General features: G+C 43.6%; 1 protein-coding gene across 1 annotated transcript in view; it reads right to left on the reverse strand.

Annotated features, from left to right (window-relative positions):
- The window catches only part of ZNF592 (zinc finger protein 592), a 38,632-nt gene that overhangs the window by 15,626 nt on the left and 7,341 nt on the right, over positions 1–15,665 (reverse strand). The window contains exon 3 of the mRNA XM_059482349.1: positions 2,404–2,582. Coding sequence (XP_059338332.1) covers positions 2,404–2,582 — 179 coding nt within the window. The remainder of the gene's footprint in view (positions 1–2,403; positions 2,583–15,665) is intronic.

Raw genomic sequence — 15,665 nt, forward strand, 5'->3', positions numbered from 1 at the left:
AGAATGAGAATAACACTGATAACACACTGATGTTTTGCTTTTTGCCAAGTTATGTTTATCCTAAATCAAGGACTTTTTTTGTGTGTGTGTGTCTCCTGCTCTGCCAGTGAAAAAACACACAAAACAAATCAGGAGAGGGCACAGCCACAACCTCACAAGCACACCCAAACTGCAGAGGTGTAAATCCAGCTTCACAGGGAGCCTGAGCTCCCTGGCATGGATGTCCTAGTTTCAGATGAAACAGTTAAAGTCCTCTCAGTAGCTGCTACAGTGCTGTGTTTTGGATTCAGAATGTGAATAACATTGATAACACACTGATGTTTTGCTTTTTGCTAAGTTAGGTTTATCCTAAGTCAAGGACCAGGTTTTTTTTTTCCTCCTGCTATGCCAGTGAGAAGACACACAACAGAATCACAGAATAATGAGGTTGGAAGAGACCTCTAAGATTATAGAGTCCAACCTGTGCCCTAACACCTGACCTAGACTACAGCACCCTGTGCCATGTCCAGTCTGTTTTTAAACACACCCAGAGATGGTGATTCTACCACCTCCCTGGGAAGAGCATTCCAGTATTTTATTATTCTTTCAGTGAAAAATTTCTTCCTAATACCCAAGTCAAGCTATACCTCCCTGACATAGCTTGAGGCTGTGTCCTCTGGTTCTGTCAGTGCTGCCAGGTGGGAGAGACCAACCCCACCAGTCACAACCTCCCTTCAGAGAGCTGTAAAACAAACTGGGAGGGAGCACAGCCAGCACAGCTCTCAGGATTCTGCTGCTCACAGTGACCCCAAGATGTGTCAGAAAGTCTCTTTTCCCAGTCTGGTGGTCGAAGAAGAAGTCAGGACTCTTCTATTCTTGTTCTCAAGGTTGTTTATTGTTTCTTATCTATAAAATTCTTTCTGTGGCCTGCCTAGGTCTGTTCAGCAGGTCAGACAGAGGCACTCTGCCTGCCCTCAGAGGTGGTGTTCTCTTTTTATACTAAAACTATGTGTACATTATTTACCATAATTTCCCAATACCCATCACCTCTATGTTAGACAGTGAGCTTCCACTCTAAACCAATCCAAAAGTGCCAGCATCACAGCAGAAGATGGAGGCCAAGAAGAAGAAGAAGGAGAAAGGCTGGACACGCCCAGATTCCTCCATCTTGCCTCCTGAACCCCATTCCAAAAACCCAAAAAATCTATTTTTCACCATGTGACAAACTATTATTCTACTTAGACTTTCATGGCTTGCAGATCCTCATATAAGGTGAGTAATTTTTTCCATGGACCATAATTGTTGACACCCAACCAAACCATGATTGGCAAGTGGGCTCAAAAGAACAATTCAGTCAGCAAAATTCAAAAGAGAAGCGTTGACAATTTGGACCCAAATTGTGATGCAGAAATCTTCCATTGGACCAAGTCAAAAAGAGCTGCTGTATCCCTGTTCCTTCCATGGGTAGCAGCAGCAAAAGACACAATGTGTGCCTGCCTGGTAGGGATTCCATTGCAAGCTGGAGAGACAAGTTAGATACACCTACACTTCACCCAAATCCCAAACCAAATCACACACAACCCCACAATATCCATCACCAGCAAGCTGTAATGATTAAAAACCCCACAGAAGAGTGGCTGCCAAAGTTACCCAGAGCTGCTCAGGAGCCTCAACAGTTAGAGCTGTTGGGTTCCTCCCCTGCACCATACTGCATACACTTCTTCTTTATCCCACGTTCCAACACCAAACCTTTTAACAACATTAAACATTGAGAGGAATTCAATAGGTGCCAATAGGTGGTGTGAGGTTTTAAGCCTTGTTGCAGCAGACAATCCGTACCATTCACATCCCAAAAGCCTCCCTAAAGGTTTGTTTTTAATTTGTGGGAATCGGGCATGGGCAGGAATCCCTTCTGCACTTTTTGCATGGCAGGTTTTGCCTCTGAGGCCAGTTCCTTGGGAGAGGCTAGCTCTCTCTCTCCCTTCAATAAATTGAGAAGGGGAGCTAGGTGGTCTTGGTGAGGCCCAGCCAAGGCCTGACCCAGGTCAAAGACCCACACAAGGAATGGAGATCTGCTAAGGTTTTGGGATCACTCTTAATTTCCAGTTTCTGCGGAACAATGGTCCACGCAGTGATTTGCAAGCCCAGGTAATTCCAAGGTGGCATCCTCTGAACCTTGTCTTCCTGCAGGTAGAATTCAGCAGAGGTTAAAACTTTAACCACTAGGTCAAGTGTGTCTTGGAGTATAATGCCATTGGGGGCACACACACAAGCACATCACATAATCCAAATCACACGTGCCTTGGGCTCTGTGCCAGGGTCTCTGAGCCCCCTGGGCAGAGGTTTGGGCAATCCAGGACAGCCAGAGGGATGCCTCAGTGCAGAGGTGTAAATGCCAGCTCCCCGGGAGCCTGGAGCACCCACCTGAAGCCAACCTTGCGGGAGTAGTGCAGGCAGTTCTCCTTGACGTGTGTCTGGAAGTAGGCGGAGCGGCACACGGCGCCGCACTCGGGGCAGCAGTACGGGGACTTGTGAGCATGGATCCTCTGGTGAGCACAGAAACTGCACTGGTTGGGCAGCATCATCTGGCACACTTGGCACGTCTGAGGGAAGAAAGGTTACATTTGGGAGTTATTTTCTACTTGGGGTTTTTTTCCCTCCCTAAATTCACCCTAGAAAACTTCCAGGTTTGAAGGAAGAACAGGCATACTGCGCTAGCAGCAGCATCAACTGCACAAAGTCTTTAACTAATCTATCATCTTTTCCCAACATCTTCCACAGTTAACCATTCCATACTTAAACCACATTTTCATTGTTTATTTCCTTTTTTCCCCATAAAAAAGGAAAGCAAACTCACCTCTGCTCTCATGAGCAGCACCAACTGCACAAAGCTCTTTAACTAGTCTATCATCTTTTCCAAACATCTTCCACAGTTAACCATTTCATATTTAAACCACATCTTTTATTGCTTATTTCCTTTTTTCCCCACAGAAAAGGAAAGCAAACTCCTTCACCTCTTAGCTCTCATGAGCAGCATCAGACGCACAAAGCTCTTTAACCAGTCTCCTATCATCTTTTCCCAACATCTTCCACAGTTAACCATTCCATATTTAAACCACATTTTTTATTGTTTATTCTTTATTTTATTATTTATTCTTTTATTTTATCTTTTATTATTTCCTTTTTCCCCATAAAAAGGAAAGCAAACTCACCTCTTAGCTCTCATGAGCAGCATCAACTGCACAAAGCTCTTTAACTTGTCTCCTATCATCTTTTCCCAACTTCTTCCACCATTCCATATTTAAACCACATCTTTTATTGTTTATTCTTTATTTTATTATTTATTCTTTTATTTTATTATTTATCTTTAATTATTTCCTTTTTTTCCCCATAAAAAAGGAAAGCAAACTCCTTCACCTCTTAGCTCTCATGAGCAGCATCAGATGCACAAAGCTCTTTAACCAGTCTCCTATCATCTTTTCCCAACATCTTCCACAGTTAACCATTCCATATTTAAACCACATCTTTTATTGTTTATTCTTTATTTTATTATTTATTCTTTTATTTTATTCTTTATCTTTTCTTGTTTATTTCCTTTTTTCCCCATAGAAAAGGAAAGCAAACTCTTTCACCTCTTAGCTCTCACGATATTCTGAATGCTCAGCACTTTCGTTTCCTGACTTGAGAAGGAGAGCACTCTTCTCAACAAGAGTTCACCCCACACTAAAAGATCACAAAAAAGGAGGAAAATTACAGCCTGACTCCAAGCACCTGCTGCTGAAGGCAGTGCAGTCCTCATGTGCACCTTCCCCACCAAAACAACTGCTGAGTCTCTTGCAAAATTTCTTTGTATCAGATGAAATTTCAACTTTCCAAGACCACAAACTATGGTTCCCTTACAGAAACTTCCTGATGACCAGAAATAATACAAAGCCTCTTTCTCTCCCTGTTTCATCCTTAATGAAATCCATTTTTACACACATGCTTGCTACCAAAACCTCTTTGCAGAAGCGCAATTTATTTGACACGTAAAGTTTTTATGTGGATGTATCGCCCCATTTTCAACAGCTGTCAAACCTCTGCTCCCTTTCACAGGTGTCTCTGCACTCCTGCAAAGCCCAGGAGCAGCTACTCCTCCTCTGTAGGAAGCACATTATGGGATGCCTGAGCAGGAGTAAAGCTGGAGCAGATCCCAGCCCACTCTGAGCCCTCCAGGAGCAAAAACTGTCTCCCAACATTTATCATCCCATGCAAAATCACTCCTCTAACTTAAGAATAAACAGCAGCATGCAGCTAATTATGGATTATCAAATCAAGTAATTTAACTAAATAATTTACATGGATTTCACTGCTGGCAGTCAGGGTAGAAACATGAGACAGAAGCCCCTACATCTGACAAAGAAATAGAATAAAATCAATGGCCAACTCCCTTTTCTGTATCATTCCTATTTCATGCAGCACCTCTGTGGTGCTCCACTACATAACACCCATCAGGGAAATGTCAAAACCCCTGCAGGTAAGAGAAAGCATCACTTACAATAAAATGCAAAGCTGTGACAAACCTGAAAGGTTCACAGGGTGGAAGGGAATAAAAAATTAGGCACACAAAAGTGAAAACTGAGAAATTGCCAAATACCTGGAAAGCTTCAGATGTGACACAACTTCAGTTTAGAGGAGAAATTGTTTCTCCAGGAAGGAGAGAAATTAGTGGAAAAACCACATGGCGGGACTGCCATGTACACACCCATGGGCAATTAAAGGAAGCTCAAGAGCATTTCAAATGCTGCAGAAGTCCCCTAATTTCAGCAAACAAAACCAGTGCAAATGGGCCATGGGAATGGGAAAATGAGAAATAGAAAATCCCCCAGGATCTCTCTGCAAGGAGCTGAGTGGGACCTTTAATTCTCCAATGCACTCTCAAATCCCCAAGTAAGAGCTACAAAAGTAAGTAATAAGCAATAAATTCATAGTAAATAAGAGCAGTAAGTAATAAGTAAAATCAGTTTTATTGTGTTTAAGATATTTTTTTCTAACTGGCTTGAGAATGGAGAATTTATCTCCCTGGCATTATTCAAATGGGACTTCTTGCTGTGATCTCAACTATTATGTAAGGCAGAGGCACCACAAGCACAAGCTGAAAGCACCTTTGCCCCAGTGAGAAACTCAGTGAGAAACACTCTCTCCAGATCCTGCCTTGTCAAAGCCAATTTAGTTTTGATTTTAAGTCAGTTTGAGGCTCACCTCTTCCTCCCCTGCGTGTCATACCCACTGCTCCCAGAATCAATCAGCATTTTGAATTTTCACCATCCTGTGTGTTCTTGTGCTAAAATATGCCAAACCCACTGAGGATTTGATGAACTCCATGCCTGGGCACTGCTCCTGGGGATGTCAGAGGAGCAGCCAGCTCCTGTCACCTCCTGCATTATGTGAAAGGGTCCCAGGGACCAAAATCATACCAACACAGGCCAGGAAAGCTTGGGGACCAAAATTGTGGTTATCTACTTCAGGCCTGGCAAAAGCCTGCCAAAAAGCGTGGACACATGATACAGGAATAAAAAGCAATACTCAGTGAGGATAAAGCTAAATTAATTAATTCATTGCTCCTGCAGGCACCACTGAAGGAGCTAAAAGGATTCCCACACTGACACCACACACCACAGGGGGGACATAAACCAGCCCAAGCCTCCAAATTCACATTGTCATGTGAAGAGCCAAGACATTGGACAGTAAACAGAAAAGAAGAGAGATAAATGAGTAAGAATAAGGAAAATCTCATCCTCAAGCAGCATTACTTCTGAACTTGGGAAAAGTCAATGCAGCTTCTCCCTTCTGGCCCCAGGGAACAATCCAGGCTCTCCTGAGGAGTCAACAACCACAAGGGTAAGGAAGATCTGAGCTCCAGTGGATCATCAGGCTACCTGGATTTCCCAAACAGCTTTGCAAAATCCTTCACTACAGGATTTTGAGGAGGTACCACCACATAAAAGAAGGAGTTTGCTTGGATAATTCAGTGGTTAGAAGAAAAGACACAGCAAGGTCCCCAGGAAGTTCTGCTGGCATTTTGGCTCTTCAAAATAACCTCCAAATATCTGGGAAAGTTAAAGAGCAAAGATTGATGATCATAATCCAGTAACTCAGCATATTATAGATAAGGGCTCACCACAAGGACTGGCTGCAAAAAGACACAGCCATGTGTCTTGGTTCATTTTATTACCCTCAGCCCTACACACAAATGAGTAGGAAGGAACCAAGCAAGGAACACATTAGAGCTGAGGAAGGTTCCAGTCAGAGAAACAAAAAACCATAATGGTGCCTTCCTGCTCACACTCATCCTTTTCTCACCAGCTGCAGGTACAGCTGGCAGCCACCCTGCCAGGAGGATCACAGGAGGTTCTGCTCACCCCTTTGGCAGCAGGAGCCAGGGTGCAGCCATGCTGGGCTCCCCACCAAACGCTCAGTCTGGGACACAGACTGGTTCCTCCTTCTGCAACTCCTCTGCTCCGTATGAGCAATTATTACTTGGTTCCAGATGTCACATTTTTATCTCTCTCCTAGTTTTCCATGACTTTTCAAAGAAGTCTGGCAGCAATTTGAGACATTCATTAGTCAGTTATTTCTAAAACATGTTACCAGGACAGGATTCAGTTGTGTAATGTCTGTGTTTTTCATACTCCCATAGCCTATGCTTTAATCAAGAGTTATTTATTACAAATTTTCTTTAATTCTGGTTTGCCTGCCACATTTCATTCGGGCTTTTCTTCCACAAGTCACATTCACACACAGACAAATGCTCAGAAGCTCAGCCATTTTGGAATACTTGAGCTGATTCCCATTTTTACTTATTAGCTTCTTCAAAAGGGGAAAAAATTAAATATTCACTGAGATACAGTGCAGATTGAAAAAAAATATACACCACTCAAAAAAGTTTGTCTGTTAAACCCAACCCTGTGGCCATGGAGGTGTTTGCAAATTAGGGCATTTATAGTAACACAAGAGTTTTGCCCCAGACAGTGCCTGTGGAAAGGGAATTGGCATGAGCAAAGAAACATTCCAGCAGTTTTAGTCTCTGCAGTTCCAGAGTTAAGTGATGGTCATGGAGCTCACATCCACTTAAGAGCTGCCCCCAGACTACAAGGATCCACCTTGGCATGATCATCATGGAGCATCAGCTAAAAACACCTGGGCAGCAACCCTATGGCATGGAACCAGGGCTTGGAAAAAGATTCACAAGCCAAATTATCTCTTAAAAAAAAATACTAAAGACTCAAAGTTAAACAGTCATAGGGGAACAGAAACTGTATTTGCAGACTGTTAATGTTTCAAAAAATGCTTACCCCTAATATATTCAAACCAAAAATCCCCTACCAGTGGTGCCCTAAAACCCCAGTTCTTCCCAAATCCAGCCTTTTGCAAGCTGTAATTTTTCTGCTTTGGGCAGAACTGCTGGGGCAGCCAAGGGATCACAGAGATTAGCAGGATCCTCTTGCTATTAAAAATAAAAAAATAACAGTGACCAATTACTAGTTAAAGTTAAAGGTTAACTTCTCAGTAGCTCTCCCTGCCTGCCTGGCTGGGATCAGTGCCAGCCCCTGTGTCCCTCAGCAGGGTGGCACTGCAGGGCTGCCATGTGCTGCCTCTGGGGGCACAGCTGGCACCTCTGCCCCCTCTGCCCCCCTGCCCACAGCCCTCTGGGGTCACTGGCTCCAGATGCCTGGAGGGCTATTTTGGACTTATTTCAACCATCCAGGTGACAGCACTGCCACACAACATTTTACCAGTCTGGGGAGAAGCAGCAGGCAGAGAACTGAATCTGCTGTTGCTGTGATAACTGAACTAAACTCCTGCCAAGGTTCTCTCTAAATGAACACACATCATTGCATTAACATGCTCAATTCAGGGATGAAAAGAACAGAAACTCAAGATTATTCATTTGAAGAAGAAAAACCTAGAACCCTAACGTAGAGATTTTATTCTAATTTTATTCTTATTAACCATATCCAAGCATGACAGCAATTGTTATTTCCTCAGATTATAGCAGCCTATTTTGTCAGCCACTGAGGGAGCCTGCCTGACCTTCAGCTCCCTCCCACCTCACATCAATTCATCCTCAGCCTCACTAACTCTTCAACACTCCCAAATCCAGTGTCCTCCTCAGACCTACACCAAGACCAACTCCTACACACACATCTCAATCGTCCCAACACACCTGCAGTAAGGCACTCCAATAAAAACTTATCTCTGGAAACTAAGGCTATTAAATAAACACAAAATGCATTTTTAATACATGGAAAAATCCCTGGTTAAAGCATTGATGTAAATCTAGAAACTCGACAGCTTAGAGAAACAAAGTGGAATTGCAATGGAAAAATCCATCACAGATCTTAGACAATATTGCATCAAATCAGCTTCCTTCTGAATTTGCAAATCTGCAGCTCTTTTCTCTTTATGATCTCAGCTGTAATTTCAAGAATTTCAGTTTTGACATATTTTCTTTTGACTGTAGCAGGTTTATGTGGCAAGGTTTTGGTTGGGAGGGGCTGCAGGGGTGACTGTGACTGTGTTCACAGGGGTCTGAGGATGAGGGAAGAGATGAGGATCTGACTCCAGGTTTCAGAAGGCGAATTTATTATTTTTTGATATATATTATATTAAAACTGTACTAAAAGAATAGAAGAAAGGATTTCATCAGAAGGCTGGCTAAGAATAGCAAAAGAAAGAATGATAACAAAGGCTTGTGTCTGGGACAGAGAGTCTGAGCCAACTGACTGTGATTGGCCATTAATTAGAAACAACCACATGAGACCAATCACAGATGCACCTGTTGCATTCCACAGCAGCAGATAACCATTGTTTACATTTTGTTCCTGAGGCCTCCCAGCTTCTCAGGAGAAAAAATTCCTAAGGAAAGGATTTTTCATAAAAGATGCCTGTGACAGGTGACCTCTGAGAAGACACCAGAAGGTGTCCCCAAGTCACACAGAGCTCTGTAATGCACATGGAACTGGCCAAGCCCAAGCCCTTGAGCAGCACATCTGAGATAGCAGATCAGGAGAAGGTAAAAGATGCTGGGCAGCAGCTGGGAAAGAGGAGAGAGAAGATGTGAGAATAAGAGCCCAGATGCCAGAGCACACCATCATGAATCCATGGTGACACTGGCTGTCCCCCTCTGATCCATGGAGGACCACAGTGGATGTGCTCTGTAGGACACTGCAGCTCCTGCTGGAGCAGGATTTCTGGCAGGATCTCTGACCCCATGGGAGGCCCATGCTCTTCCAGCCTGTTCCTGCAGGACTGCACCCCATGGAAAGGATTGATCCCAGAGCAGATCCTCAAGAACTGCACTGTGGAAAGGACTCACGACAAAGGTGTTCGTGACAGACTGTCTCCCATGGGAAGGATGTCACAGACATCTTTTATGAAAAATCCTTTCCTTAGGATTTTTCCTCCTGAGAAGCTGACAGGCCTCAGGAACAAAATGTAAACAATGATTATCTGCTGCTGTGGAATGCAACAGGTGCAGCTGTGATTGGTCTCATGTGGTTGTTTCTATTTAATGGCCAATCACAGTCAGCTGGCTCGGACTCTCTCTCTCGCAGCCACAAACCTTTGTTATCATTCTTTCTTTTTCTATTCTTAGTCAGCCTTCTGATGAAATCCTTTCTTCTATTCTTTTAGTATAGTTTTAATGTAATATATATATCATAAAATAATAAATCAAGCCTTCTGAAACATGGAGTCAGATCCTCATCTCTTCCCTCACCCTCAGACCCCTGTGAACACCATCACAGAAGGACTCCATGATGGAGCAGGGCAGAGTGTGAGGAGGAAGGCTGGGTGGGCACTTAGTTCCAACCAGAAATCTGAACTCCCACTGGCTAAAATGATCCCATAGTGGATTAAATGACTTTTCACATCCACACTTTCAAGCCCCCAGTGTGACCCCATGTGTTCATAGGAACATTCCCTCTCTTTCCTAACAGTGGTGATGTTAAAGGCCTGTACCCTGCAGGGACACTTCCCACTAGAGCAGGTGGCTCTAAGCCCTGGCCAATCTGGCCTTGAACACTTCCAGGCATGCAGCAGCCACAGTTTCTCTGGTTGGAGGTTGTGTTTATTGTCTGTGGTGTTTGCAGCAATAAACACTTCAGAGGGCACCCTCTCCTCCCAGCAGGACAGAGCAGACCATCACCACTGCCTGGGCCCTGTCACCCACAGAGCTCTCCAGTCACAGCTCCAGCTTGCCTGGGGCAGCATCATGGGTGCCCAGCTGGAAGAAGAATGCAGGAGCAAGACTGTTCCTTTTAGTGCCAGCAGACACCAGCTTCCACCCCATTTCCATCCCACCCAGGACAACCCCCCTGTCTCCAGCTATCCCCTCCTCCTCCTCACTCTCAGCCATGTCCTGGCCTCCAGTTCCTGCTCCTGCTCCTTATCCTCCTCCCTCCAGCTGCTCCCAGTCCTCTGGGGCCTGCAGGACCACCAGGACCAGGCATGGGTGGGGAAGGAGGAGAGGGTGGGATTGGTCTCTCATGGCAACAGATCACAAACTGATTTAAGCAGAACATGGAGCCACACCCTGGCTTTTCTTCCTCACCAGCCCCTCCTCCTCATCCTCTGCTCTGGCCTTGGTGCAGGCTCTGCTATCCTGCCACTTTGTCTTCTCTCCCAGCAGCTCCATTTCCCCAACATGCTTTCATCAGAACATCTTCCATCCCTTTGCTTCTACAAAATCCACAGGGAAAATTTCCATTAAAAAATAAAATCTATCCTCACTAGTACCAAAGGACTGCATTAATCACTCTTGGTTTGGGACAGGGAGAAAACAGTGCTTTATGGGGCCAAGGGAATTTTTTGCTGATTTTCAAACCTCTTGTTTTCTAAATTAAAACATGAACTTGAAGGGGGGAAGGAAGAGAAAAATAGGAAAAATACAGCTGCTGCCTTTCTTTTTTTTGCTGCTCGGAAATTAGCAGGGCAGCATGTGGTTCTACTAGCTCCTGGTAAGTTTTATCCAATAAATTATAAAGCATTGATTTAAGACAGGGAAGGAAGAAGAAAAAGAAAAGACAGCAATAAAATTGCTTTTAAATTATTTGTGTAGGTGGTACATAAACAGGAGACATTACAACTCATTAAAAAATTCTTATTGGACAAAAAAAAAAGAGAAAAGAAGAAGAAAAAAGTAAGGAGAACAAAAGGTTCAAGAAAATTCAGAGGTCCTGAGTTTATGTTCTGTACTTTATTAGAGTTGGTAGCTACCTTGGTGGATTTTGGGTGGTCAAGTGAAATAAGAAAGGAAAAGAAAAAAGGATTAAATATCTCTGGTTACCAGTAGATAGACAATTATGCCCAAGAGGGTCAGGAAGTACTTTTAATTCTTGCACATGTTATTGTGGTCTCTCCTTGCCAAGAAAACAAATAAGCTCTGTCTCAAAACCAGTTTGTGTCCTTTGTTCCATTCCTTCTGCTGCAAACTCTTCCAGAATTCATTCCTGTGCTGATCACAGACTGTCCTCTGATTTTCTCCATAAGTCCATTTCAGTCTCTTTTGCATCATTACTGCCCCTAAATTAAAAAGCTCAATTCTACAAAGATCACACCAGACACAGGGTGAGAGTGGATAGAGAACACCCTGTAATGAAAAGCACATCCCAAATTCAGGCACCAGGAGCTGCATGGGCTTTGTTCCTCTCCTGTAATTTGAGCCCTGAAAACTGCCTGATGCTGATGAACTGCCCAGAGCAATTCCTGTGAGTACAGGAAGCATTTCTTGAGGGCAGATTTACTTTCTGGTGGGGGAAAAAAGTGCCACTATCCCCCCCTTAATCCTTTGTCTGCTTCAGTGCTGAAGGACACCCACCCACCCTCATTTACCAGGCCTTTGCCAAGCTAAACTCATAAAGTGGTTTTAATTTCCCCTCAAGAGATCATGTTTCCATTTCTGGTCATTCTTCCCTCAGTTACTCCAATCTATCCTGATAAACAAATCAATACACTCCTGTCCAACTCGGTTATTTCTAGCACGAGGGAGCATTACCACAGATTGACAGAAATCTCCTGCACAGTTGTGTCACCTCAGTCATTCAGAGAGTTCTCAAGATCAAAAATCCTGCCTTTGGTTGCTTTTCATACCATTCCCACTCAGTCTTAAAGATCATCTAGAACCTCCTGTAAAAAACTCCACATTTTCCATGACTTCTTTCTTTGTTAGTTTGGTTCAGCAAATTTTTTAACACAGTCACCCTACAAGGTCTCCTTAACACAAATATTAACTCCACAGATATCTGAAACCATCCCTCAGGAGATCTCATAAAATCCTGATCCCAGCTGCACTTATTTCTGGGAGTTTACCTGATTCTGCTCCAACCTCGCAATCCAATTTCTCCTTTATATTCATTCTTCATGCAACCATCTCATTGAACAGCAAGGAGTTGAGGATAAACTCATTTCTCTATTCCAAAAACAAATATAATTTGGCATAAACTACACCTACTTACATATCCTTCCCCCTTCAACGCCCAAAACTCTTGCTCTAGAAGACACCAGTGTATCAAACCAAACAGACCTGAAGTTACATGGAACATCTGGTACCACCTCTTCAACATCTGTCAAGGATAATGCCTACACAGAGCTCAGCTTCTGCTTTGAACAAATCCAACCTGCCAGTTGTTCTAATTCCCATACTGCCTCCTTCTTGCAGTTCAGCAATGGAAAAGCAGCACACAGGTCCCACTGAGCAGCTTGATTCACAAGCTTGAAAAAATTGCAGAATTGGCCTCACTAGTTGCTAAAAAAGGCATCAAGATGATCCATTCAAAACATACATCTAATAAACCCAGTTCTTTATGTTTCTGAAGTGGATCATTCAAGCCTGTATCCTCCCTGCAAGCCATGGAGATCCCATCCCATCCCACCACAGTATTCAGCTGGGAGGAACTGCCTTCATCCTACACATATTCTGTACCAAAATAAACCCTGCTGTGCTCTGAGCAACTGCAATCATGTACATGTTTAAAAATACAACATTAAGGTCAAGCTCTCCATCATTTTTTTAAAGGTCTTTCCTTTAGAAAACCACAGCACCTTCTCAACTACATCATCATCCCCCTCTCCTCCTCCCACTCGCTCCAAATCTCTTTTTCCTCCTTCCAGACCACATCACTATCTTTCTTCCTTCCTGCAATAGAAATGTGACCCAGCCATGTCACTCACATTTTGGCCACACCTAGGAAAGTAATTTATCCATCCTATTTATGCAGGATTTACCCACAGCCATGTAACACCAGGTATTTCCCAAGCCATCATCTGGAAGAAAGAGAAAAACCAACAATCCCCTTTCAAGCAGCTCTGAGAAACCTGAAAATGTCAGAGTAATTCACAAAGTCATGGTAAGAAATTCCAATTGAAGTGAAAAGTCTTCAGTATCAGCACAGGGTAAGTTTTCTCATGGAGCAGAGACAGCTCAGGCTCTTCCCCCTCTCCAATCCAATCATTCCTGCCTCTTATCACAGGGTGTTTGTCCTTCAGCTTCTGGGGAACTGAAAACACCACACTGAAAAATAAGCCTCTCCTGCTGCTTCTTTTCTTCATCAACCCCATTGGATCAGCCCTTCCTTCTGAGCAAGGTGCCACACCCTTGTCACGTCCAAAACGTTTTTGAGTTAAAGGCACCAGAACTGAGCACTTCAAAGCCTGTTTGGTCTCACAAGGTACAGTCACAGCAGATGTGCATCCAGATTTGGTGTCATTTAACAGAAAAGCTTCCAAGAACATGGATCAAAAATCACCTGGCTTATTTTGCACAGCTCTCCACCTTCTAGTACAAACCCAGGTGCTGTGGATAAATTGCTTTTACCTTTTCCCTTCAGCTTAACTTGCTCTTTCCATTATACATTCATCTCCCCTTTCCAAGCACCCTCATTTTTCAGAGACAATCCAGTACCAAGCATCTGAACAGTCACAGATTAAAAGCTTTTGGCCATAATACAAAGGGGACCTGCCCTGCTACTTCTGGAAGCTCCTTAGAAGGCATAAATCAATCCAAGTCTTTATGTGGAAAGCATCAGTACTTCCTAATTTCTCAGTGAGGCATGGTAAAGAGTTTGTGCCTGAGTTCTGAAATTGAATAAGAAATTAATTTGGAAATTTTTTTTTTTGTATTTTTTATCAGAGTGCAGTTTTTTGCTGTCTTTAAGAAATTATGACAACCACACTCCATACCACCACTTCTAAACCAACATTCCAACACAGTGAGACAGACATCAGGTATGGAGGAAGAAATACACAGTTTTTATTCAAAATGCACAAAATTATGCTAAAACTCTAGATAATTAGTCCCTTGAGATCTAGGGATGTGGTTCATAACCAGGTTTGCCCACAACAATTAATGCTATTTCTGCATCCTGACAGATTAGATTGTCCCACCACTGCAGCTTGCTGTGGATCAAGCACAGCAACTGCTGTGGACTGTGGTTTTAATTAGATGTACCAATATGTAAATCAGCATCTTCTGCCCTGTGGACATGGTGGTTTTGAACCACTACTAGGGCACTAAAATCTCTTTATTACAGGTGTTACATCAACGCCTTCCTCAGTAACCCAATTTCAGAGAATCAGAGAAACTCAGACTGGTTTGGGTGGGAAGGGACCTTGAAGATCATCTCATGGCACCCCTTGTCATGGGCAGGACACCTCCCACTATCCCAGGCTGCTCCAAGTCCCATCCAACCTGGCCTTGAACATTTATGGGGATGGGGCAGCCACAGCTTCTCTGGGCAACCCACACCAGAGCCTCCCCCCATCACAGGGAAGAATTTCTCTACACCTAATTTCTAACAAAAAACAAGTGTCCTGGCCCAACTCTGCAGAGTTTTTAACCACTTCTACCATGTAAGAAAGTGTTGCAAAATCTGTCACTTGATCCTCTCCTGCTTATACCAACACTTCTCCTTTTTCTCACCAAAACAGAAAGAATTAAATTAATGCAGAGTCAGGGTATCTCTCAGAAAGGGGTGGCCATGTTCTCCTCTTCCAGGAGTTTATGGCACAAATTCCAACAGCTTCACCTACAGCCTTCTCACACCGTGATTAATAGTATTACATTCATTAATACTCTATATGCAAAACCTTCAGCTTCTCAGACCTTGGTGCTGCTGGGAGCTACACATGATGTGAAGGTCATCCACAGCTTTTCCCTTGGGCAGCTCAGAGAATCAGGGATCCCCGTGAGACCTCTGAATTCCACCCATCCTTTTACCTCTCAGCCCAGTGACACCAAACACGTGGGCTCTAAAAAGGCAGAGGGATGGTTTCCATCAGCTACTGCCAAACCCACACACACCATTACAGGCATGGGGCACAAATGCTTATTTCCTTTAGAACTGTAACAACTTTATTGAAACAGATGTTCTGGGAACAGCACGGAGCAGCACTGGGCAGCCTGCAGGACAGCAAATACACAGTGGAAAAGGACTCCCAGAGCAGTGCATGCATCCTGTGCATTGTAAGCATGGGAAGATCTTACAGAGAGGAACTGGTTTCAGGAGCTCCAAAGTAGCCTCTTTTTCCAGTGCTTCTCTTCAGAAAAATACCCCAAAAATAATCCCACATCTAGCAGAACTACTTGACATGAGAGGCGTAAACTCTATTCTTGGTTAAGTTACAGAATAAATTATTTGATTACAAGC

The sequence above is a fragment of the Ammospiza nelsoni genome, chromosome 14 (assembly GCF_027579445.1).
Source record: "Ammospiza nelsoni isolate bAmmNel1 chromosome 14, bAmmNel1.pri, whole genome shotgun sequence".
NCBI lineage: Eukaryota > Metazoa > Chordata > Aves > Passeriformes > Passerellidae > Ammospiza > Ammospiza nelsoni.